This window comes from Mixophyes fleayi, chromosome 2 (assembly GCF_038048845.1).
Source record: "Mixophyes fleayi isolate aMixFle1 chromosome 2, aMixFle1.hap1, whole genome shotgun sequence".
In the NCBI taxonomy this organism is placed as follows: domain Eukaryota; kingdom Metazoa; phylum Chordata; class Amphibia; order Anura; family Limnodynastidae; genus Mixophyes; species Mixophyes fleayi.
In genome coordinates, this window is record NC_134403.1 from 157,201,909 (window position 1) to 157,229,022 (window position 27,114).

Sequence of the window (27,114 nt, forward strand, 5' to 3'; positions counted from 1 at the left end):
CTATGTTGGATCCTACTCTCTTCAGCAAACTTGAGAAATGTATATTTGAAGTCTCTCAGATGCCATTTTTAGGATACCAGGACTCGGGCTCTGGTCTCTAAATGTAACCAGAGAATGTTTCTTCTATTTCCAACTGACCACAACCCCAAGGCTTGAAGGCGGTCCAAAGTGTCACTGGATTTTCCAACTACCACAGGCAGTTAATCAAACATTTCTCTACCAAGATTGCTCCCATTACTGTACTCACCTGAATGTCTGCCAATCCCAAATGTTGGCCACCGGACGGCAATCTCCACGTTCAAGGCTCTCAAATGTCTTCCCCAGTTCTGGTCCAGCCAGACCAGGGGAAACCTTTTTTCTTAGAGGTGGATGCCTCCTCGGTCGGTGTGGGGACTGTTCTTTTACAGGAATCCTCTTCTGGTGACCTTCGCCCCTGTGGAGTCTTCTGCAAGAAGTTTGCTCCTTCGGAGCACAACTATGGTATTGGAGACAAAGAGTTACTTGTCATCAAATTAGCCCTGGAGAAAAGGCACCACCTCTTGGAAGGTGACGCCCATCCTGTCACCATATTTACTGATCACAAAAACCTAATTTATCTTAGGGACGCCTCCATGCTTGAATCCTTGACACGCTAGGTGGCCATTTTTTTTCACGCTTTGACTCGTCTATCAATTCAGCGCCAAGAATTTTCAGGCCATCGCTTTATTCCGATACTTCAATGAGTCCGATTTATTTCCAACCTCTGTGCCTCGACCCATTTTCGAGCCCTCTAGCATAGTCTCCTTGACCAGAGCTTCTCCCAGGACTCCTCCGGTAGGGTGCTCATATCTTGATCCTCCCCTGCACCTCAAGGCACTGCGCTGGGTTCATGCCACGAAGAATGCAGGTCACACCGGGTTCAAGAAAATTCATGCTCTTCTTTCTTGGTGGCCCACACTACATGCTGATGTTCCAGAATTCATAGCCTCCTGTGAGGTCTGTGCCCAGAACAAGACTCATGGACACTCTCCTGCTGGATTACTCATGCCTCTGCCTGTTCCAGATTGTTCTTGGGTCAGTGTCTCTATAGACTTTATTTCCGACTTACATCCCAGCAATGGGTTTAATACTACTTGGGTAGTCGTGGATTGATTCTCAATGATGGCCCACTTTGTTCAATTAAAATGGCTTCCCTCTTCACCAAAGCTTGCCCATGTTTTCATTTAAGAAATTTTCCGTCTGCATGGATGCCCTCAAGAGGTTATTTCTGATTGCAGTGTCCAAAGTGCATTGCGCTTTAGGAAAGCCTTTTGTAATTAGTTGGCCTAAAATTTTTCTCAGGTTACCACCCTCAGACCAATGGCCAAAAAGAGCCTGAAAACCAAGACTGGGGGCTACATTTACTAAGCTGCGGGTTTGAAAAAGTGGGGATGTTGCCTATAGCAACCAATCAGAATCTAGCTATCATTTTGTAGAAGGTACTAAATAAATGAAAGCTAGAATCTGATTGGTTGCTATAGGCAACATCCCCACTTTTTCAAACCCGCAGCTTAGTAAATCTAGCCCTTGGAGTTGTTTCTTCGCTGTTTTTCCTCTGGCAACCAGTCTGACTTGAGTAATTTACTCACTTGCGTAGATTTTGTCCATAATTACCACGTCCACGACTCCTCTGGATCCTCCCTTTTCTCCACTGTCTCTGGTACCCACCCCATTGTGTCCCACTTTGCCTCTTCTCCGGCCCTTACGGTTCCTGCTACTAACACTTTGGTTCGTGATTTGGCCCACATCTGGGCTTCTACCAAGGAAAAATTGTTAAAATCCGCTCAACAATACAAGCATTCTGCAGATTGTCAGTATAAAGCAGTTGCCATTCTTCAACCTGAAGACAAGGTATGGCTTTCCACAAGGAATCTTAGGCTCCGTGTGCCTTCTATGAAACTGGCTCTGATATTTATTGGCCCTTTTTCAGTAACCCAAGTAATTAATTCCGTGACTTACAGGCTCCGCATTTCCCCCCTCTCTTAAGATCCATAATACCTTTCATATATCTCTACTTAAACTTCTGGTGTTAAATAAATTTGCTTGTGCTTCCTCTCGTCCACCTGCTGCCTTGACCACAACGGACAGTACATTTGAGATCAGCCACATCCTGGAAGTTTGCTGTTTACGTGGACGCTCCCAATATCTAGTACATTGGAAAGGTTATGGCCCCGAAGTGAGATCATGGGTTAATGAAGAAGATATCCAGCTTTGATGGACATGATCTTTGTATTTTGTGGCAAGTGAGTGCTCTCTGTGGTCTCTAGGGTCGCTAGAATGCTAAATGTTAGTCAGGTCGGGCTGGTAGAGGTTTGTATTTGATTATAGTTCTTTGACAACAATTTTGTTATATTTTATTGTCAACATACACCTGTGCTGTGGGGTAGTTGTATTTGTATTAGGAGTATTGTGTTTGGACTAAAGAGCCTAATCATTCACGGTGTGTTAACATTTTGCATTATAATACAATTACTGAATATTTTTAAAACAGGACCTTAACTTTCCAGAAGCCATCTAGATTACAACAAAACTACAATAACAGGCAAGTAGTAAAAGCAAGAACTGATAATAGAGAATGCTTGATCAAACTAAATTTGAATGCTGGAGAATTCCTATATGCCTATTTTGTGAAGGAGGGGCATTAACTGGCGTCCCACTCCTGAGTTGCGGTGTACTGTCCCCACCCACTCAATAGCAGCACTATTGTTTACTAGTCTAGTTAGCTTGAGCATTGCAATGGTTGTCACATGTGCAAGGCATTGAATTATGCCAGGTAGCCAAAATGATTATGCTACAACTGTATTATTAACCTCAAAAACATAAATGTTCCGTAAATTATCTGGTTTTACAAGAATAATCATTTTTCATAATTCTCCTAGTTTAATAATGTAGACTATGTTTAGTCAACCAACATAGCCTAATTTGCTTAATATTATTGGCCAGCTCAAGTGTTTATTTTTTGCTAATTGGCTAAAATATGGGATTACAGGTGTGCCTATTAAATGTTTGTACTTTTGTGATTATTCCACACTATTTATGAACTGGAAAATTGCCTAATTACAAAAAACACACACATTATTATTATACTGCAATCTCACATGGTGTAGCAAATTGCATTTAAACTGATAGCTAGCAAAGTATGACAATGTTACAGATGATTTTATGGCAGGCATAACATTTATATACAACTAATATTAATATAATGCCACCAGCTAGATTAGAAATCTCTCAACCTTTTAAATGATTCTGGGCTCTAATGTGTCAGTGTTCCATTATTAGTCTCAGCCTGAAAGAATGTTATGTTCCAAATCAATACATACCTTTTTATCAAAACACTGGAATTAGTAAACAAGTTTTATTCCAGTGACATCAATAGGCCCAGATACCAAGAGCAAGGTTCATTTTCGCTGTGCAAAAAACCCCAAGGATTCTTGTATAAATAAAATACCATACTGTAGCAGAATATAATTTTATTCTCATCATAGTACCCCGAGCAATATGTGTAATTAATTGCAGTCAAGGATGGAAAAAACACATGCTATGAAGATGTACATTATTATGACATACTGGAGACAATTCAGTAACAGCACTTCAATTTACACCAAAGGGCACAAATTAATAATCCCAAAGAGTTGTCACTGTTTGTGAAATCACTAGCAAATGAATCAAAAGAACAGCAGAACAATTCTCCAGCGGCAAACAAAAACTGTAGGAAGAATGTGTTAATGGCTTTTCTTTTCTTTCTTTTTTTAACTATACTTAGCCTGTTCCTTAGTCAGAATATTTTCTATACACATCAATAATACCCCTTACATTTAAATTTATTTGAACTATTATCGTATTTGAATAGTTAGTATCCTATGTTTTGGAATCAACTGTGGATCACTATAGGATATTTGATCAAAGGGAATCTTGGGAGAAAGGACTATATTGCTCTCCAAAATCTAAAATTAGTTTACCAAATAAACTCATGTTGTAGAATATTCTACATCTATTATATCAAATATGGGTACTACATTAAGTATATTATTTCTACAGCGGCCCCTGGATAAAGCATTTATAGGAGGGGGGGGGGGGTTCCTTCCATTTCCTGGACAAGAATTGGCTGCCACTTGTTCCTTTGTTTACTTAGACAGTAACATATGTTGATATGTCCTGTCCGTTTTCAGGTTCATGTTTCACATTTATTCAATACAAGTGAAAGATAAATATATAAATGAATAATATAAGTCACATCATTTCTTACATGCTAATGAGCATCTGCCATGGTGATCATTCTTAAACTAAGCGGAACAATGTTGTGTATCCTGAAACCAAATTAAATGATACAATTCACATGTAATGATTTCACATTTTATAGATATGTAAGCAACTGACAGAACAAGTGAAGTACAATATGGTATATAATGTTGCTAATAGGGCAGTTTATAAACTAATCAGGTTCAGTGACTTTGGCTGACTTTCTCAGAATTGTAGCAATATGTAGTGATCAATGTTTCAATGATACTAGGGAGTAACAGTTGCTGTGACATTTAAAATAAAATAAAATGATAATAAAACAGCAACTATGTAAAATGAACTTCAAAGTCAAGATTTCTGTAATAATTTGGTGTCTTGAACAAACATATTACTAGACGTATCAGATTGCTTTCACCACTTCTGTTCACATTAGCAAAGGAGGAATTTGGCTAGTCTATCTTGCCTGATCAGAAATGTACTATATCTGGTTACTTGAAGGATTAAGTTCAATATACAATTAGTTTGTAGGTCACTATGCTCTTCCTGACTGTTTCTAACTGAACAATTACCTAGTTTGGTAATTTGGCACATTCTGTACATTCCATATACTTTAATTAGGAAAAGTTTCTCTTGGAAGCATGACATGAAAGGCAATGTTTTGTAGATGTATTGTGTAAGATCCACCAGGAAGGGGACAAAGTGATCTTTAAGGTTTAGGCAATATAGCTAAAAAGAGCACAACTTTACTTAATTTTATTTCTCACAGTTTGATTTGGTTCTCTTTAAGTGGTAAACTAATTTACTGAGCTTAGAAGACAAATGAAAAAATGGTTCAGTTATATCTTCTAAGGGGCCAATTCAATTTGGCCGCTTTATTCTAGGAATAAAGAAGCCTGCGCACTATTACCATTACTATGGTAAAAGTGTGCAGTACTACCATTAGTACAGTCATTTTAATGCTGATTTTTGTTTGCAGCCCTCGGGACCGTGAGCAAAAATCCAAAAACATTGTCTACCTGTTTAGATAATTGCTCCTTTTGATTGTAAAAAAAAAAACCTGTACAATTCCTACGCTATGGTTCACTTTTTAGGGAACTTAAAAAGCCTATGGTCCACCTTGAATGCATCTATATATCATACCTGATATCTGAGTTACATCTACATATTTAATGCCATTATTTTCTGGACGTTATATTTTGGCAAAAGGCATCATACAATAATATTTCTATGTTCTTTTCCCAGGTGTGCTATACCAGTGTATTATGGAAACCTGACCAGCCTTAATCAGTTGAAACAGTACAATGACTGCATAATTGAAAGTGATATAAACAATCACAGACATTCATTTTATTCAATACTCCAGAAAAATACCCAAATAAAAGGATTATGGGTATCTTCAGTTTATATGGTCCATAAATGTTGGAGATTATCCAATCTTTTTGAAAGTAGACAGACTACTTTCTTCAGAAAACTTTGGATTTTCCTATTTGAATTTGTCCATGGTTTTGGTAGTCTCACCTCCTCTCCACAAAATCCTCTCTACAAAATATATAACTGTGGCTGTCTATGCTTAAGTGGATCAGAGTTTCATTTAGGTTAAAACCTGGTCTATCTTTCATAATGTTTAAACTAGGAAGGAAAATGTTTCCCTTTACAAGTAAGACTGTCAAGTTTCATAGTTTTCTATTTTTTCTTAACTTTATTAACTTAAGTGTTCATATTGTAAACTATAGAACTGAACTGATATCAACATATGGAGTACAGAGTTACAAATTGGCAAGCAATATTTGAGTACTATACCATTGCTGACTTGAACCTCTTGTACGAGGGCAGTCTTTTCCATAGAACTGTCATCACGACTTGACACTGGCATGGCAGTCTGTCCAGGAACAACTCCAGTTAGCAACACTTCTACTCTTTCTTCAGTCCGACTTCTTGCTTGGCAACACACAACAGCTGAAAGAATAATCTATTTTATTTCTAAGTTGATAACAAATGTTTGAAATTAAACAGACACAATTAAATAATTTGATGGTACTACTTTGTAAATTAAACAATAGCTCTTCTATGTCTATGATATGGTTGTTCAAACGTTACAGGGTGATAACAGCAAGCTGCATATATAAATGTTATTTCACTTAGGGGTCCACTACATACATGTATGGTTGCACATTGAAAGTCCCTATCCGCACTCCAAAGATCATGGCACTCGGATATCATTGACCTGAAAATATTTACAACAGGTGCTAGCAGTCTGTGTAATGGGCGAATAAAAACATGGGATAATTGTTCACAATAACTTGCTTACTGGCTTATGATAAATTGCCTTTTGTTTATTAGAAATGCGCAAAAAAAGAATATCTTGATTTGTCATTAGACCTCTTTAAGACATTAACGATGTTCGAGTGAAGATGTCAGAGTGCCTCTTAACTCTCTTCAAAATAAAGGAACCTGGAAACAGTAAAGTTGAGTCTATCACATTTTTTCTTTTTAAACAATACAAAAATATAAAGTGTTCACTGATACAAATTACACTGTGTTAGGGGGAGGTGGATAGCAGCTCTCTTAGGCTTTTAGGAGTGAGGAAAGCTTTAAAGTGTATTATTAGTTAACGGTTGGGACTTAGGCTTTGATAAGGGGTTTAGATAATGTTAGGCAAAATATTAAAGCTTGCAGAATATAAAGTGTAGTACTTAGATAATTCTGGACTTTAGTCGTAATTGATAATATTTTTAAGAGTAACCTTTATGTAGCCCTATTGGTAGTCTAAGTCAGGAGCAGACCTAGACATTTTTTTTTTGGGGGGGGGGGATTTTGCATAGCCGCGACCCTCCTTGGCTCTGATTGGTTGGCCCGGTTGGCTTGGCCCCCTCCTTCCCGTTGATCTGACCTCTCAGCCGCAATTTAAATGTATGAAGGTTGATCCGGGGGGGATGTTGCGCCTATCGCCTCTCTGCATCCACCAGTGGTCTTGGTCAACACCTCATTTCAATGGGGAGACAGAAAACATCTAAACTATTTTATTATGAAGCCTAATAATGTTGGTCCCTTTTGTCCTAATGGACCAAGGGGAAATATCTTTTTTACCTTTATTTTAAATGGTCCTTCAATGTAAAATGTAACACACCTGTTACGCAGCACATTTAAATGCAGCTAAAAGAGGCAGACTTTACTGTCTGCAATAGAAAAGACTTTTCATCTTAATCTTCAAACCGTCAGCTTATATCAACAATTAGAAATATCAAAGGATTCAAAACACCCTATAAGAAAAACTCCAAAAGACTGATGATCTTTGCGATATATGCACTACAAATAGGAAGTCATTTAATATGGTTTGTAGTTTGCAAACATGCAAGAGACATGAAGTTTGTTCCGACCACTAAATTATAAAGTGTGTTATACTGTCATGGCTATTCCCTCAAATTCTGGTTTTCTAGCTATACCAGGATCTATTTTTAATAAAAACAAAGAAAAACATTTTCAGTGACAAAAAACCTGTCCTGGGAAACCCAAAATATATATGGGAGCCTTATTAGGTTAAAGATACCATATCTTAAAGTTTAACAGGCTATAGAAATTGTTATATTGATTTTTACTATTTCATATATGATATTTATTCATGGTAGTTATAAAATTAAAAGAAATATAAAATATTGTAGGACATAAAAACCAGATTAATACTACTATGTTAAAAAGCATTCAAATGTATATTATATAATTTAAAGGATAATTAAACTACTATAATCCCATTCTATTCATTACAAGTACAGGATAATATAGAAATATTTCCCTTTGTGCCCCTTGTTTAGTTAAAAAAAATGTTGAAATTATTATACTTAATATCCCATTACTGAAATATGTCTGCATAGTGCCAACAGGAAATGATGTTGGCATGCTGAGACAAATAACTATGTATATTAATTTCTAGCATATTGATATTTAACGATAGGCGTAATTAAGTCCGTGCTGTTCCATTTTTCTACATAAATAAAATAAGACGCCTTTCTCTAATTTGTATTATATACCTCGTGATCTTGGTCCTGTTTTATATAGAGACCCTCAACTCATTAACCAGATGTCTGTCTGTCTGGGACTCTCTAGCATACAATCTGACAGTCACTGAGACCCACCTACTAGAAAGAGTGAGGTTCTGTAGGATGGCAAACTCTTAACAGAGGATTTGAAAACGTCAGAGCGTAGGGTGCTAATTACCACGTTCTCTCTGTTCTTCTTGTGTCAGTACCCATTAATGGCACATTGGAACAATGGAATCAGGTTTTGTTCGTTGTTGTTGCTATTGTTTTTTGAGATTTCTTATTCATATCAAATTGCACTACAAAAGAAACTTTGTATGTATATGTATATATATATATATATATATATATATATATACACACACACACACACACACACACACACACAAGACAAGTGGTTTGATTATCTTGTTACAATGGCACCTGTGAAGGGGTGGGATGTATTAGGCAGCAGGTGAATAGTCAGTTTTTGAAGTTGATGTGTTGAAAGCAAGAAAAATGGCTAAGCATAAGGATCTAAGCGACTTTGACAAGGGCCAAATTTTAATGGGTAGACAAATGGATCAGAGCATCTCCAAAATGGCAGGTCTTGTGGGGTGTTCCCAATAGGCAGTGGTTAGTATCTACCAGAAGTGGTCCAAGAAAGGACAACTGGTTAACAGATGACAGGGGCATGGTTGCCCACGGTTCATTAATAAGGAGCGATAGCTAACTCGTCTGGTCCAAACCCACAGAAGAGCTACTGTAGGACAAATTTTTTAAAAAGTAAATACTGGTTATGATGCAAAGATGTCAGAACATGCAGTGCATCGCAGCTTGATGCGAATGGGGCTGCGTAGCCACAAATAGGTCAGAGTGCCCATGCTGACCCCTATACACTGCCAAAAGCTCCTACAATGAGTACTTTAATGCCAGAACTGGACCATGGAGCAATGGAAGAAGCGGCCTGGTCTGATGAATCATGTTTACTTTTACATCACGTGGAAGGCTGGGTGCGTGTGTGTCGTTTACCTGGGGAAGGGATGGCACCAGGATGCACTATGGGAAGAAGGAAAGTCGGCAAAGACAGTGTGATGCTCAGGGCAATGTTCTGCTGGGAAACTATGGGTCCTGGAATACATGTGGATATTACCTTGCCACGTAACACTTAACTGAACAGTGTTGCAGATCAAGTGTACCCCTTCACGGCAACAGTATTCCCTAATGGCAGTGGCCTCTTTCCGCAGGATAATGCCCCCTGCCACACTGCAAAAATTGTTCAGGAATGGTTTGAGGAAAATGACAAAGAGTTCAAGTTGTTGAGTTGGCCCCCAAATTCACCAGATCTCAATTATTATTAATTTTATCGTTTATTTGTAAGGCGCCACAAGGTTTCCGCAGCGCCGTACACAGTACGAACAGTAGACTATACAGGGTAAAACAGTACAGAACAATAAACACAAAGTACCAGTACTTCAGAAACTCTGGGCAGGCAAATACAGTAGAGACGGAGCAGAAGAACAGGTATGGAGACAGGAGGGAAGAGGGGTCCTGCTCATACGAGTTTATATCCTAAGGGAGGGTAAACAAATCAGGCACAGAAGGGAGCCAGTGAAGCAAAAGGAAGAGAAAAAAGGGGCCAGGGGAGAAACAGAAGAGATGAGAGGTTAAGTGGATGAATGGTAGGACTTAAGGAACAGGTGAGTTTTAAGTGCCCGCTTGAAGGAGCACAGATTGGGTGAGAGACGGATGGAGCGAGGTAAGTCATTCCAGTGAAGGGGGGCAGCACGGGAGAAGTCTTGGATTCTAGAGTGGGAAGAGGTGATCAGAGTGGAGGAGAGGTGGCGATCATTGGCCGAGCGCAGGGAGCAGCCGGGAGTGTGAATGGAGAGGAGGTTAGAGATATAAGGGGCAGTAGACTGGGAGAGAGTCTTGTAAGTGGTGGTAAAGAGTTTGAAAAGGATTCTGTAGGGGAAGGGGTGCCAGTGTAAGGCAAGACAGAGAGGGGAGGCAGAGGAGGAGCGGTGTGAGAGGAAGATGAGTCTCGCAGCCGCATTGAGTATAGAGCGGAGGGGGGCGAGGTTGGAGCAGGGGAGGCCAGTAAGGAGGAGGTTGCAATAGTCAAGGCGGGAGATGATGAGAGCATGGATGATAGTTTTGGTGGCATCTTGAGAGAGGAAGGGACGGATGCAGGCAATGTTACGGAGTTGGAAGCGACAGGCTTGGGCAAGGGATTGAATGTGTGGGGCAAAAGAGAGAGAGGAGTCAAGAGTGACTCCTAGGCAGCGGAGTTAGGTGACAGAGGAGATAGTGGAGTTGTTAACAACGATAGAGAGGTCATGGTGGGAAGGGAGTCTGGGTGGGGGAAAGACAATGAGTTCAGTCTTGGAGATGTTAATTTTAAGAAAGCGTGAGGACATCCAGGAGTAGATGGCTGAGAGGCAGTCAGTTACACGAGAGAGGAGGGAGGAGGAAAGATCAGGAGAAGAGATGTAGAGCTGAATATCATCAGCATATAGATGATACTGAAGACCGAACGAGGAGATGAGAGCCCCAAGGGAGGAAATATTGAGCGAAAAGAGTAAAGGGCCAAGAACAGAGCCCTGCGGGACTCCAACAGGGAGAGGGGAGGGGGTGGATGTTCCGTCCGATGGCTTCAATTTTGGAAGAGAAAAAGGAAGCGAAGTCAGAAGCAGAGAGGGAAGGCGGGACAGTGGGAGGGGGGGAGAGGAGGGAGTTGAATGTGGCAAAGAGGCAGCGGGGATTGGAGGACTGAGAAGAGATAAGGGACTTAAAGAAGGATTGTTTAGCGAGGGACAGGGCAGAGCAAAAAGAGGAGAGGATGAATTTGAAGTGAAGGAAGTCAGCCAGGGAACGAGATTTCCTCCAGAGGCATTCGGCTATGCGAGAGCACTTTTGGAGGGAGTGGGTGAGTTTGGAGTGCCAGGGTTGTGGAATAAGGCGACGACCGCAGATAGAAGAGGCCGGGGCGACGGTGTCCAGGGCAGTAGTGAGGGATTGGTTGTAGAGCGAGGACGCCTGATCAGGGCAGGCCAGAGAGGGAAGGGGTGATAGGAGAGTTTCAAGAGAGGAGAAGGAGATGGGGTCGAAGAGTGGGAAGGGAGAGTTGGAGATGTCAGAGAGATCACAGAGGTGAGAGAAGACAAGGTCGAGGGAGTGACCAAGACAATGGGTATCGGAGGAGGTCCACTGAGTGAGGCCAAGGGAGGAGGAAAGAGTGAGAAGTTTGATGGTGGCAGGGTCAGAAAAGTTGTCAATAGGGATGTTAAAGTCACCCAGTATAATGGAGGGCAGGTCAGAGGAAAGATAGTGGGGGAGCCAGGCTGCGAAGTTGTCAAGAAAAAGAGAGGTAGGGTCAGGGGGACGGTAGATGACGGAGACACGGAGGTGGATGGGGGAGAAGAGCCGAATGGAGTGGACTTCAAAGGAAGAGAAGGAGAGGGAAGGTAAAGTGGGTATGACCCGAAAAGTGCAGTTAGGGGATAGGAGGAGGCCCCACTCCTCCTCCTGGACGCTCGTCAGGTCTGGTGGAGTGGGTGAAAGAGAGGCCGCCATAGGAGAGAGCGGCAGGGGAGGTAGTATCAGAAGAAGTGAGCCAGGTTTCGGTTAAGGCAAGAAGATTAAGAGAGTTAGAGATGAAGAGGTCGTGAATGGAGGACATTTTGTTATGGACAGACCTGGAGTTCCAGAGGGCACACGAAAAAGGGAGGGATGGAGAAGGGGAGATATGGATGAGATTGTCGGGGTTGATGGATCGAGGGGGGGGGTGAGAGATGGGACAGAGAGATTTGGGCCCTAGGCGGGGGCTGGGGGAGAGGATGGGTATAGGAAAGGAGCGAGGCAACATGATGAGAAGCAGGGGAGTAAGAGAACGGTCAGAGGAAGCGAGGGAGGTGTAAGGGAGAAGCACAGAGGGGAGGGCAGCAATAGGGAGTCCAAGGTGGAACAGAGCAAATTAGAAGTATGTTCTATATGGACTAACAAACAGAGTAAACAGTGAGTAGGATAGTAGGGGCTATAGAACAGAGTAGAACAGAAAGGCAGTGGCAGAGACAGTATGAAGTGCAATTGACATTCAAATAAGATTGAAGTAAAATGAAATACAGTAAGATAAAATACAATAGAATAAGCTATTAGGAGTACTGGCGAGACGTGAGATCCGGGGAGACACGGAGAAAATGTAGGTCCCGTGTCCAGGTGACCAAAGGTCAGAGAGCCCAGAGGTGAGGAAGGTCCAGGGAGGAGGAGAGCCAAGAGTTCGGGAGGACCAGAGTCCAGGAGGGCCGGAAGGGCTAGGTAGGTCCAGGTTTTAGGAGGGCCAAAAGGACTAGGTGGTCCAGAGTTCAGGAGGGCCAAAAGGAGCAGGCGGGTCCAGAGTTCCGGAGGGCCAGACGGACTTGGTTGGTTCAGAGATCAGGAGGGCCAAAAGGACTAGGTGGGTCCAGAGTTCAGGAGGGCCAAAAAGGACTAGGTGGGTCCAAAGTTCAGGAGGGCCAAAAAGGACTAGGTGGGTCCAGAGTACAGGTGGTCCAGAGTGCAGGTGGGTGAAAAGGACAAGGTGGGTCCAGATTGCTGGGCCAGAAGGATAAGGTGGGTCCAGAGTACAGGTGGGCTGATTTGACTAAGTAGGGCAGTGTCTGTGAGCAGACCACAGTCAGGGGGAGAGGGGGGTTTGCACAGAGGAAACCAGGGAGGCAGGGAGGCTGTGAGAGGGCCAATGGTGGGGCAATGAGCAGAGGGGACTCAGCGGGAGAAAGGCTCAGAGGCGACCAGGCAAGCTAACTAACTACCGACTAACCAGCGGAGAGAAGGCAGCATGGTGGCATCCGATCTGCAGCTGGAGATGGCCTCAGGACAGGAGCGGAGCAGCAAGGATGGGGCAGCAGGAGACAGCAGGAGACGGCTTGTTTGGGCAATATACATATAAAATCAAAGCTGACTAGAAGCCCTTAAGACAAATTGATGTAACAGCCAATATATCAAGTAAGTGATAAATCACTAATAGAAAAACTGCAGATTATGATAAAAATAATTGATATCACAATTCAATACAGTGAAAATATATAGCGCTTGATAACATCTATATGTATGCAAAACCAATTATTAAGCACACAGTGGTCCGGACCACACAATGAAACAGGTGTTATAGATAACCTTGGTGAATCTCCTACACAGAAATAAAAAAATACCCAGACTCTAATGGGGATAAATAGCGATCCCACTGAAAGATTCCTTAGATAAAGTATTGAAATGGCACAGTTTGTAATGAATCCTGAGTTAGTTTTCCAGTTAAAGGTAAATGCAATCAGCATAAATGCACGTGGTGAAACAGTTCCACGCATAAAAATAGAAACCACCATTACCGGAAAAGTTCAGCCAAACGCAATAAATTACCAGTTTTAGCCTGCAGAAGTCTGCAGCAATATTGAAACTACTGGTTAGAGTGCTGGCAGATATAAATCAAATGATCATTCCTGTTTGGTTCAGCGTATAAAGCATATAGCCATCCACTCTGAATACCCGATTCTAAGCTGTCGTTCGTAGTATATCCACCAATATACATTCGGGTGTTTGTTAATAGACCAATCATTAGCTTGTACCGATCACAACCGCACTTAGAAAGGATTAATACCTTAACTTCGTGGGAACCGTCAGTTCATACTTGGTATGTATTGAGGTCAAAAAAAGATGTTAGATTTGTCTGAGCCACAAAAGAGAGGTTCCGGATCTACGTTCATACAATACCCCGGGGTAAAGCAGGGCGGAGTCAACTAATCAGCTGATTTGGAAGATAGCCAATCCTGACGCGTTTCACCGTTCAATACGGCTTCATCTTCCTGAGCAGACCTTGGACCATCTGAGACAGGGTCTGGATCTGACCAGCCAAAACTTGAGCTGGAGTTGGATTCGTTGCACGCTCATCCATGAAGTGACTCCTTCCAAAACATCTTCACTGGCCGGTTATAATGTTACAGCTAATGGCTATATCATAAACTTGCAGAACAAGGAGTATCTGCAAGTTTATGATATCTGATATATGATAATCTGATCTGATCTGAATCTGATATATGATAATCTGATCGAGCATCTGTGGGATGTAGTGGAAAAACAAATCTGAGTCACGGAGACCCCATCTCGTAACTTAAAGGAACTGCTGCTAACGTCTCAATGCCAGATACCACAGGACACCTTCTGAGGTCTTATGGCGTTCAAACCAGGACAGTTCAAAACAGTTTTGGTGGCATGAGAGGGACCTGCACAATAGTAGGCAGGTGGTTTTAATGTGGCTGGTCAATGTGTGTGTGTATATACATATATATATACACACAAGTTAACCAGTGCATGATACTCATGCATTCTAGTCAAATCAAGCTACTTAAGGTGTTATAAAAGGTTCTTGTCATGCATTTGGGCCATAGCCCAGGCCTCCTCAGGGGAAGAACGTTACTTCCCGACGCAAGCGCCCTTTTTTAACATGGTTTTGTCCACATGTCAACACCTCCTCATTTTTCTCCATCACCTCATCCTTCATCTTTATCGCCACATCTATCCAGATGTCTATCCAGACACAGGGATCTCTCTCAGCGGTCCTGAGTATCACACTCCTCTCGCTCTGTCACTCCCGACAATCACCAAGCACTCCCCACTGTCACCCCCGGCAACCACCAACCACTCCCAACTGTCACTTCTCCTTCAAGAAATATATATATATATTTTTTAAATCTTTATAAACACTTTTAACAATTAACAAATTAAATTAACAAATTAAAAACATCTTAGTATACCACATTTCAGCCCTTTCTGAGTTTTTTTCCCACACACATTAAGAATTTATTAGGTCAGTGTATAACTTCCCCCAGCAGGTGGCGCTGCAGCTTGTTTTTTTTTTTTCACACACAGACACACGCCACTAGGGTTTTATATAGTAGATATATATCCTCTTAAAATGACATTAATACCTACTTCACATACATTTATCTTGTATTTTAAGAAGACTTTTCCATGTCATCAAGCGTCAAATGAATAATAAGAGTAAATAAACAGTTTTATAAACAGTCGAGTTTTTAAGATTTGTAAAGGTTAAAAAGATTCAAAACCTGTAGCAATGTGTTCTGCCTGCTATCAGTTGAAGCATAACACTTACCACTTAGTAATGTAATACAAAGCCTTTTTATTTTTTTAAACAAAGCATTGGATCAAGCATGCAAATACAAATAGTCACCAGAATTACTGAAGAAATTGACCTTGGCTTGTTCCGTAATCAGTTATCTGGGAAATGGAATAGCCAGATATACCCTAAAACTGAATATATTACACAGTGCATTACAGTTTTTGTGACTAAAATTTTACATTTTACTCATGCAGTAAATATGGTAAGCATAGTTTAAGTGTTTAAATTGTGTTGAAAGGGGGATTAGAGTGCTATTTTCTGTAATTACCAACATAGTAGCAACAGTGACGGATCATTGCATTTTTATTTATCGCGCCATATGATCTGTGATTTGTATGTATAGGCAATGGAAAGACAATGTGACATACCATTCAGTTATGTAAAGTACAAGAGAAATAAGTATACTTCTTACTCTCCAGAAAGATTATTTTTTTTTATTCATAAGTTTCTATTAGTTCTAAAGAAATGTCTCTCTTCTACAGAAACTCATTAATCTATAGCTTTGTACAGTTTCCCATGTTTACAGATCATTAAGCTGCTCACAGGTTATTGCAGACTGTGAAACCAGCAGGAGATTGCTTCCTTCAGAAAATGAACAAGATCTTTCAACATCTAGCTGTCCAAAATTTACTTTTAAAACATTATATACATATATATAGATATAGATATATATATATATATATATATATATATATATAGATATAGATATATATATATATATATATATAGATATAGATATATATATATATATATATATATATATATATATATATATAGACACACATACACACACATATACATATATAAACGTACACACATACACCACATATTGAGTAACACATTGACATTATACCTGGAGCTGACTTGGGTGGCAGAGCTTCTGGGATTCCATGAATTGGGTAAATCCATCGTATACCTGAAATAGCGCCATCCCCTGTCTTTGATATGCTGTTTGAAAAGTTGGAACATAATTATTTTATTTGTGTGTTGTCACAAACAATATGCTTGTTTTTCATGGAAGAATATCATTCTGCCCCTAAGGTAAGACAAAAAGTTAATACTGATGCTCAGCTTACTAAAAATAGTACTGTCAAGTGGTGCAGATTTTATAAACTGTGACAAAGTACGACATGGTGCTCTGTTACTGGAGACCAATATACAAGCGGTCAGTATGCTAAACACAAAGGGCTTGATGCCTAGTTGGACCTACATCCGTTTTCCTAATGTAAAATATGCTTTTCTCTACTGCACATGCGTACTATAAATGTGTACACAGACGTCCACATGCAGATTTGGCTGCACTTGTCATGCCTTGCTCTTATAGAGGCACGCCGAGGAAGAAAACATGCGGGGAAGTGTAGACCGAGTACAGTAATGAAGTGTTCGCATAATTGCGATACAATCACACAATCACAGATCTGCCTGTTAGGAGGCATATCTGATGCGGGTACTCAACCCCTAGCGCAGCGAGCCATACTGATGGCGATACCTTTGCAGTGTAAGAAATTGTTTTAAATATATATATATTTTTTAAAACCCTGTACCCCAAAGTGATCTAAGCAGCACACATGCTCATATCCTGGATGGGTTGCCACTATTGGGGGGTGGAGGCTTTAGGGCAAGCAGTGTGAGGATTCCCGCAAAAGCCACAAGTAGCACCATGCTATGGCAGATTGGGCCTTGAAATGTTGTCTCTAAACATGAGACAAGAGTCTCTAAACAGGAGTGAAGACAACAATTGTTTGTCCATATTTTATAAACACTGGAATGTTTGATGTTTGGACAACAAAATGGGCTTGGTCCATGCCAATTTTGTAGCCAGAATATGCTGAATTCCCTACAGTAATCTGATGCACAAAAAATAAAATGTGCCCCCATTAGGAAAAAACAGCCCTGGGTGTCCTATCAACTCTGCTGCCAGTGGATGTTGGGGTAAATAAGAGTTAATGTCGGAAACTAGAATTTTTGTCTGTGGCACTACTGCTGCAAGCAAGACCTGGCAGCCATAAACTGACTGGGTATACTAGAGCTTGTAAGACTACAAGGGCCCCCATACGCATGGCTGCCTGAGCATGCTGACACTTATAGAACTACAAGCGCATCATGCTACTAGGGACCGCTGTCAAGTTGATGACTAGTGTGTGTAATATGGGGCCATATCATGATACGTATCTTGATGTGGAACCATTTAATACACTATACTAAGTTGCCCTTGTCATAAGATATGTGTGACTCTTGATAAACACGTAATTGCATTGTTCTTTTTTACAACACAATTCTTCATGCACATTTTGAATGGAAATGCGTTCAACTAAGCATCAGGCCTGGATTAAGAACACATTGATATCAGATATCCAGCCAAGACCGGCTGTTTATTCTAAGGGGTATATTTACTAAACTGCAGGATGGAAAAAGTGGAGATGTTGCCTATAGCAACCAATCAGATTCTAGCTGTCAATTTGTAGAATGTACTAAATAAATAACTAGAATCTGATTGCTTGCTATAGGCAACATCTCCAATTTTGCAAACCTGCAATGTATTAAATATATATCCAAGTGGCTGTGTATGACACTAGTGTCTATTAGTGGTGGAAGGCCATCAACAGATTAGCAAAATACATAATTATTTATTCTCTATTAATTGCAGTTTTAACTTAAAATGATCTACTTTATAATAATGCAGCTGACCCTCCTGAACTATACACTATAACAATACAGTTTCATAGGTTAATCTTTCATTTTATCTATTAATCTATAACTTGACAAAAGTTCCAGAGATAAATCAAACAAGTTTCTGCAATTTAAGGGTGACAATGTGTGTCTTCCAAAATTTGGCCACGATTCACAAAAATGCAATTCTACAAATGTTCACAACTGGACAGCTTAGTTTCAATTAATAGGTGTATTCTTATGATGGAATTGTGCAGATCTAGTCCCAATTAATTTAAATCAGTGAATCATTTATTCTGAGTGCATTATCACTGTTAAAGGAATGTTTTGGTAACACCCTTTTAGCAATTATAGTTCTAAATCATTATTTTGGTTGAGAACCAAATTGTAATCATTACTGGATCTCACAATAGAAGTAAAAAGATTAAAGGATATTCAGTTATTCACTCAAAGTCAAAGTCAGATGTTCATTCCAGGTTAGCTGTTGAATAAACGTATAAAAAAATGTGTAAAAGGACATTTCAGTTTAATAAAGAGGTCAGAGAGAACCATCATGTCATTTCCAAGAGAAGAAACTTCAACACTTCAGTATTGACTGATTATTCTGAGAAATAAATCACATATGATAGATTTGATTTTGGTTATTTGTTTTAATGCTGTATATGGTATAGTGCTTGTGTAGACAGCTTTTTAATTAAATGAACATTACATATTCAGGGTAAAAGTATCAACTACCTTAGTGATTCCTTTCATCAGTGAGGAGCTACATATATTTTATACAGCATATATATTATTTAGGAGTGATTTTCATTTTTTTGAAGGTCAGTAAAAATGACAATTCCCATTTCAATCAACCTCCTAAAATTCACTCAGAACTCGTCTTGAACTGCTACATAAGATTTGAACCTCTACGCCTTCCTCAGGGTGCACATCAATTTGTGAAACAAGTTGCAACCTTTTATGGGGTAGCAATTTTAGGCGAGATGAGGAGCTGGATGTTGTGTTCGTTTACACTCTAATCACAAGTTTTTGAATATTTTAAATAAACTAAAACAAGATTTTATTCTGTGTTCATAAAAAGATAGAAAATAGACTTGGGTTCCAGTTTTGGGCTATTACAGAGGATGTATACAGTGCAAAAGGGGACTTGATTTTACTGCCACTTCAGAGGTGGATGTAGTTAGTCACTCAAGAAGCATTAACTATGGATATGATTAAGGAATACAGTCTAATCCAACAGTACATAATGTAGCATGGTGCACTCTGCATGTAAATGCACAAGAGCACCGTGCAGGAGCATCCTTCCTTCGTTGGTATGTGATTCCTCTCATTGGAACAAGCACTGATGCATGTATTGTGCCTCATATACTGTATTTTATAATGCATGTATTGTACTATTACTCTGTAAGTATACCTGAAATGTAATATATATTGAAAGTATTATTACACCTTCTCCTATAATTCATAATTTCACAAATAAATTCTCGCCCATCCCAATACATCATTCCTATTAGTGTGCATTATATCAAGCTTATATATTTGTGAAAATGAAAGGAATAGACAAATGCTGTAACTTGTTGGCTATGGGTCTCATTTAGAGTTGCTCGCATGATAATCCGTTTTGTATAAGATATGCATGTGCACATATGTCCATCTCGATTTTCCCTACCACTGACTTGCATCTCTTTATGCCTGGAGAGGAGGAACCTGGATGTGCAGGGGTGGGCAAGAGTAGGCCGGGTACAGTAATGGTGTGTTTATGCAATTGCAGCACAACATTCATGCCGCCTTCGGAGGCATATCTATTGAGGGTGCAAGGGGACAGGTGCACCAATACACAATGATGATAATGACTATCATCATGTAGCAACACTATCTGGTTTCTTCTGATTGGCTGCTTGTATATTGACCAGTCCGGTTGATAGATGAATGATAGATAAATCATTAGCGTTGCGGCTATATTATATCAAGTTGCGGCCGTCTATTCATATTACTTAACTGATATTTCCATTTGGACTACTAAAGAAAAAAAGATTTCCATTTGATTTTTATGAAAGATGAAAACCGCAGGTGAATATATTTCATTTAATTTCTATTTGTGTTTTGCATTTTATTAAATTTTATATTGAAAATATGACTTTTCTCATGTATTAATTACTGTCAAGACAATGTTCTCTCTTTACACATGACACTTCATGACATATTATATTGTGTATAAATAGGGTAATATGACTTAAGAATTTAGTACCAACACTGTCAAACCGCATCTCTACACTATCTACGCTATTGTAGGGCGCAAGTATAAACACTTATATGACTGGCGCAAATGCTACGGTTTATGTGCTGGAGGTATCTTGAGAGTCGTCTGACTGAACATATGCACATAAATGTACTTTTTATAAGCAGCTTTTCTTATGTATGTTTGGAGGACAAATGCATCCCCCTCTAAATGAGCCCCTTTGAGTTCATTAGTTTTCACTTATTTCTCTCAGTATAAAGTGGTGTCGCCACTGTGTCATAGCACAAATCCTTCTCTTTTCTGTATTAATAAATAGTCTGTACAGTACCAGTATTTCACTTACCTTTTCAATTCTGTACTTAAATCTTCAACATTGTCTTCATCCCAGCTCTCACCGTTTGCTTTAAACATGCGTACAACCACCAAAGCTTCATAAAGTTTCATAGTATCTGGTGCAAATAGTATTGGGATATCCAGCTTTTCCTTGGCAGCTAAATTGATTCCTTAAGCACACAAATTAAAGGTAAAGTTAAGCAAAACAGAAAGAGGAATAACAATTAAAAGTTAATGATTTACTTGTAAAACTGCAATAATTCAATTTCTCATGAAAATGTAATGAAGTACCATGAAAAGATAAAGAAAAACAAAGTTACAGTACAAACTCACAAAGAACAAACCATTTAAAATGACAATAATTACAAACAGCATTTGAACATTATGAGCCAGATTCATTAATGAACGCAAAATAAACACAATTTGCGTGTTTTAAAAACGAATAGAAACTACAAGCAGGTACGCCCATATTCAACAAGAAGAGGATCTCAAGATATATTTCTAATTCAATATGGTTGTACCAAGGCTCTGCCTATACGGCACCTTCTGTATGCAGACAGACACAACACACAACACAATACATAGGTATATATAAAGTCCCATCAGAAAGCACAGATTAAAAATATACTATTAAATAAATGATCACCTGTTCATTATATAGCCATTCCCCCTCTCTCATCTCGCCCCCCTCCGCTCTGTACTCAATGCGGCTGCTCGACTCATCTTTCTCTCACGCCGCTCCTCCTCCACCTCTCCACTTTGTCTCGCCTTACACTGGCTCCCCTTCCCCCTACAGAATCCTTTTTAAACTCCTTACCACCACTTACAAGGCTCTCTCCCAGTCTACTGCCCCCTACATCTCTGACCTCCTTACCATTCATTCACACTCCTGCCCGATCCCTGCGCTCTGCCACTGACCGGCGCCTCTCCTCCACTCTCATTACCACTTCCCACTCCAGAATCCAAGACTTCTCCCGAGCTGCCCCCCTACACTGGAATGACCTCCCTCGCTCCATCCGTCTCGCTCCCAAGCTGTGCTCCTTCAAACGAGCACTTAAAACTCACCTGTTCCTTAAAGCCTACCAATCATCCACCTAACCCCTCACCTATTCTGCTCGCTCTTCCCTCTCTCCCCTGGTATCACCGCTCCCTCTTGTGTCTGTTTCGTCCACCCTCCCTTAGGATGTAAGCTCGTTTGAGCAGGGCACTTCTTCCCTCGTGTCTCCACACCTGTTCTTCTGCTCCGTACTTACTCCATTTATCTGTCCCGGAGTTTCTGAAGCACTGGTACTTTGTGTTTACTGTTCTGTACAGTTTAACCCTGTATGGTTTACTGCTTGTACTATGTACGGCGCTGAGGACACCTTGTGGCGCCTAACAAATAAATGATAATAATAATAATAATAATAATAATAATAATGATAAAACACGTTTAGAAAATGTATGTTTTTGCTTTTTTTAACATGAAATACTTTTATCAGGATGTTATTAATGTCTACTGTACATAAAATGCATTTTTACAGTTGCTCTTGAATGTAAACACATGTTCTGGCGTACTACACAACCATCATCACTAGTAATCGGCACTTACACCTGCCCAGTAGCTGGTACAATTGACATAGCTGAAAATCACGCACCTGAAAGATGCCCAAAGCTTGAATTGGACAGATGTGTGTGCGCTCAGCCTTGGCACATAGTCACAGTGCGCATAGGTCACTTCCCTCCCCCATTCCACCCCTGAAATCGTAGGCTGTCGGAAGTGTCCTTTGCATTCGAAGATGAACTGCATACACTTGTGTACACTGGCATTGCACTGAGTTGGGAGTTTTCAAAACACAGGCACAAGCTTTAAAGTGTCAGTTTTTGGAAAAGGGATATAAAGGAGAAACGTTGGACACCACTATTGAGCAAGTACAATGTATGGAGCGAGAAAATCTCCTTATCCGTAGAGATAGAGAATTGGGCAAAAGACCAGATGATAAAATGGAGGATAAGGGATTTAATACAATGGTACCTTTTATAACACAGTAAAATACCCATTATAGAAAGGTAGAGAAAATTATTAACAGACATTGGTCTATATTACGGGGTAATGTGGATTTGAAAGAACATATAAAGGAAAAACCCCGTTTTATTAAATTGTAAAGAATATGAAAGGTTTTTTTAGATGTGGAACCTGTTTGGTTTGCAGGAATACCAAATGTCACTCTGCCAAAATTATGGAAGTCCAATCCCATTCAAACAGATATGTACACAGAATTGAGGAAATGATAACTTGTAATACTAAGAACTGTGTGTATCTAGTGGAATGCACCTGCAGGATCCAATATATAGGGAGAACGGGGAGAAAGTTAAAAGAGAGATGGGGAGAGCATGTGAGAAACATTAGGAAGGGATATGAGCAACACTCCCTGTCCGCCCACTTCAAAGAAGTACATGGATGTAATGTAAATGCCATAAAATTCTTTTGTGGAATTAAAAAAATTATGGGTGATTGGAGAAAAAAGATTCAAAAATAGAATTGGCCAAGTGTGAAATGAAAATGATTATTCCATGGGGACCTTAACCCCGAAAGGTCTGAACAAGCCATTCTGAAGCAGGTATTAAAACTGTCCTGTCCTGTCTTGTGGCTGGCGGCTTTGTGGCGGTTTCATCCAAACCTGCCGGCGGTTTCAAACCGCCAAAAAACACGCCTGTTAGTAAATCTAGCCCTTTGTCTTGTAGTAATGAATTCTTAGCCATGCACTACTATAAAATGGCACAGCAGCAACAATATGATGCTTCCCTTCTCTCTAATTGAAACCTTTATAATAAATGTTACCCAAAATGTACCATTAATTTGTAAACATTTTGCAAACCTTGAAGTGTCTACAGCTCACCAAGTTTGTAAACTTGCTTGACATTTACAATTATCCCAAAAGTTGAAAAGAGCAGTTTAATTTGAATGGTGCACTGACAGCCTATGATTAATACTTCATTAATTTACAACTGTTCTCCTAGAATTAAATCTAAAAAAAAATCCTTTATTATTAATTACTTAAAATCCTTATAAAAATAAGGACACAGCAAATATTAAAACAATTATTGTTATCTGTGTATGTGGCTAATACAAAATAATCTGTTAAAACTCACTTTATGCCACTTAAATTGGTAAAGTAATAGTAGTCCTTATTCAAGTATATTTATGAGGTGTTTAGAATGTGCTCGCCTTTTAATTTCTTTATCAGTTTGTCATTTTCCCTTAAATATTGAAAAAATTTTGCATGTATTTTAATACAGATTGTTTTATATTTTTTTTATAATTTTATTATTTTTCACTAGTAAATATGTATATATTACTTATTTCACTCTTATGAAACAAACAGAAGCCAATTGCTTTATGTTTTTAGGGATACAAAGGCTTCTTTGCCTGAGCCTATTATGGAGCAGATAGTCACATTTGTAGAGCTACTATGTTTCTCCTTGTAGCTAATTAGATGCCAATACTCTTATGTGTGTGTCCACTTTCCAATAGGCTTATTGTAAGATTATTAATATCTCCTCTAATGTGCTCTTTACATTAACTTTTATTCAGATAAATATTCCCCGCTGTTTCTCTATATCTAAACTTCTGATATAGATAACGTCTAGTATGTTTTTCTCTTCTATGCCTTCTCTTACAGAGTATTAGGTGGTATGGCCTTTTTCATCTAAGATCTATCCTGCTATCTTATCTAAATCCCTTGCGGTGATAACCACATTCTAAGGCTATTTATTCTAAATTAAATATTCATTTTCAACCTCTAATTTAGATTAAAGACATAAAGTGAGCAACGTTACTGCGTGTTTCGCTGAACTTGCTTTTTCAATAATTAAGGGAAAATTACGAACTGATAAAGAAACTAAAAGGCGAGCACATTCTAAATACCTGACAAATATACCTGAGTAATAACTTCTATTACTATACCAATTTAAATGGCATAAGGTGAGTTTTAACTCACTATTTTGTATTAGCACATTACACAGAGCATGATTATTGCTTTAATATCCTTATTCTTTTTAAGAATTTTAAGTAATTAATAATAAAGTATGTGTTTTTTTTAGATTTATTCCAAGAGAACATTTGTAAATGAATAAAGTATTAACCATAGGCTGTCAGTGCACCATGTGAATTTAACTCTGCTCATTTCAATTTTTGTGATATGCTTAGCAGGCTTTGGTTGCACCTCTGCATAAGAGCTGCAGAATAATTAAATGAACATTGATTTTGAATAAACTGGAGAGTGAACAGCTGGAATTATATTTTCTAGTGAGGTAGTTTAGATATCCTTTTGTTGAATATTGATATCTACAAATCCCAGACCTGTCTTCTGTAGGAGGAGGATCTTTCCTGCCAACCTATATCCAGGCTAGAGGTATACGAATGTAATGTGCCAAACGCTTGCTGTAATGGTACTATTGTAAGTGCATACATTATATTTATAGATTATCTGTATAAAACATGCATTATATCCATTGCGGGCATTTTTTATATTTTCTACTAGCGCCTGTCCTATTTTATTCTGCAACATACCCAATTGTGTGGCATAGGCACCTGGCCTGGTGACAGCTGGAATTGTACATTGAACAAGTCAATCAATTCTTTTTTTGGACTAATGTTTGATATTGGTACTCATTCTTATTTGCTGTTGTGGGTGACGCTGACTTTAATGGAAAGACAGTAGATCATGCGGTAGATTTTCAAAACTAGGAAAACTGATCCACCCATCTCTGCCAAAAGTAAAGCATCATCTTCTTTGAGTGCTTATGCCTTCCTTAGATCTAATGTGAATGTTGCTATGTTTTATCTACTAAACCCATTCCTCTCATTTCAATTACATACCTGTTGAATGTATAGTGAGAACAAACATGTTTCCATGACAACAGAAGACTTGCATTAGCTAAATATGAAAAAGGATGGTTGGATATGGACAATACAGTCATACAGTATACAGATCCGTTCTCAAAACATAGAAAGGTGATGTAGTGCTTTTCACCTATTACTATGTACTAGTATAGTAGGTGGACTGGGAGTTTAGGCACTTATAAACTTGTTTGTTCTTTCCACTCCTCCCCTACTATGCCCCTCCTCTCCAGCTCAGACCTCAGTTTTTTGTAAGTGCCTAGGAGTTACGTCACGTTGGTATAGGCTCCTGCCTATACTTAGTCTAGTTTTAGGTTTTTACATGTTTTTATTTTATTTCCTTTCAGTTGCTGCGCAGGGATCGAACCTAAGTCCCAGAGGGGTGAATAGCCTGCCGGCTTCCTTCGCCCTGGTCCCTGCGCTAGGTAAGCAGCAGCCTGGCTCACTTGCCTAGCACCTAGGCCGGCAGTCCTCCCCTAGAGACGAGCAGTTAGCCCCAAAGAATATAAATCTGCCATACAGGCAGCTTTTATGTGACAGCCAGCACTGTAGGACGGCCATATAGACTGCCGAGGGCTAAATCTTTACTACGGGCGGGAGTGAAGCTACAATATCCTCTCCTCCACAGCCCAAACGACATGCCGGCAAGTCCCTCCCCTCCTTCCCCTAGACAACGAGCGGAGGGGACAGCGAAGCAATCGCACTCTATAGGAGGCGATTTGCTCACAAATGCTCCCTGCAGCCTGGGCACCACAACAATAGCGGAGGCTGCATTCTAAGAGCCAACAGCCATACTTTGTATGTGCGGTTCGGCGGGGCATGGAGGTGGCCATCTTGGAGGATGGATAGAGCGTGGAACTTCCTCCTCCCTCCCCCTTTCAGCATCCTGGTGCGGACGGCGGCCATTCCTGGATACTGTGAAAACAGAACATCGTGCTGCACGCTGCAATCGCCCTGCCTCTGATCTACAGGTACCTCTGTATTGTTTTACCTGTTTAGGTCTTGAAATAAGGTTACACAGTTCAGTCGCTATCTGCACATATACTAGAACTGCTTCAGAGTCTGGGGACTTGGTGCCTTATACTTAGGAATTACCTAGTATATAAGCTTGGTTATGTCACTCACCGGACTGTGAGTGCTACTTCTAAGGTAGCTAGGAACCGTGTCCGTCCATTATAATGAGGTACTGTGCATGTGCAGTCCCTTTTAACCTTCAGTTCTGTTCCTTTAACTTAATTGGCTGATCCCTATATTAAGCCCCTGTGGTCAATACCACGTTGCCTGATCTTGGAGTCTCATTCCTCATGAGTCTCTGAAGGTGTTCCAGTGCCTGCTCGTGTGTTCAGCTGATGCTGATTCCTGTTTGCCGTTTGTGGTTTCCAGACCACTTCTATTCCTCGTGTTCCTAGTGTCTTCAGCAGCTGATTCCTATCCGCTGCCTCCGTAAATCTACAGTTACAGATTACTGCAAACTCTCCTGTGTTTCATCGTGACTCCAGCAGCTGATTCCTATCCGCTGCCTCCGTGT

The 27,114-nt window shown here is 39.9% G+C and overlaps 1 protein-coding gene across 1 annotated transcript in view; it reads right to left on the minus strand.

Annotated features, from left to right (window-relative positions):
- CFAP47 (cilia and flagella associated protein 47) overlaps positions 1-27,114 on the minus strand; it is a 402,255-nt gene that overhangs the window by 26,608 nt on the left and 348,533 nt on the right. Inside the window, exons 58-60 of the mRNA XM_075200313.1 lie at positions 20,715-20,874; positions 16,316-16,410; positions 6,058-6,213 (exon numbers count right to left, since the gene is read on the minus strand). Coding sequence (XP_075056414.1) covers positions 6,058-6,213; positions 16,316-16,410; positions 20,715-20,874 — 411 coding nt within the window. The remainder of the gene's footprint in view (positions 1-6,057; positions 6,214-16,315; positions 16,411-20,714; positions 20,875-27,114) is intronic.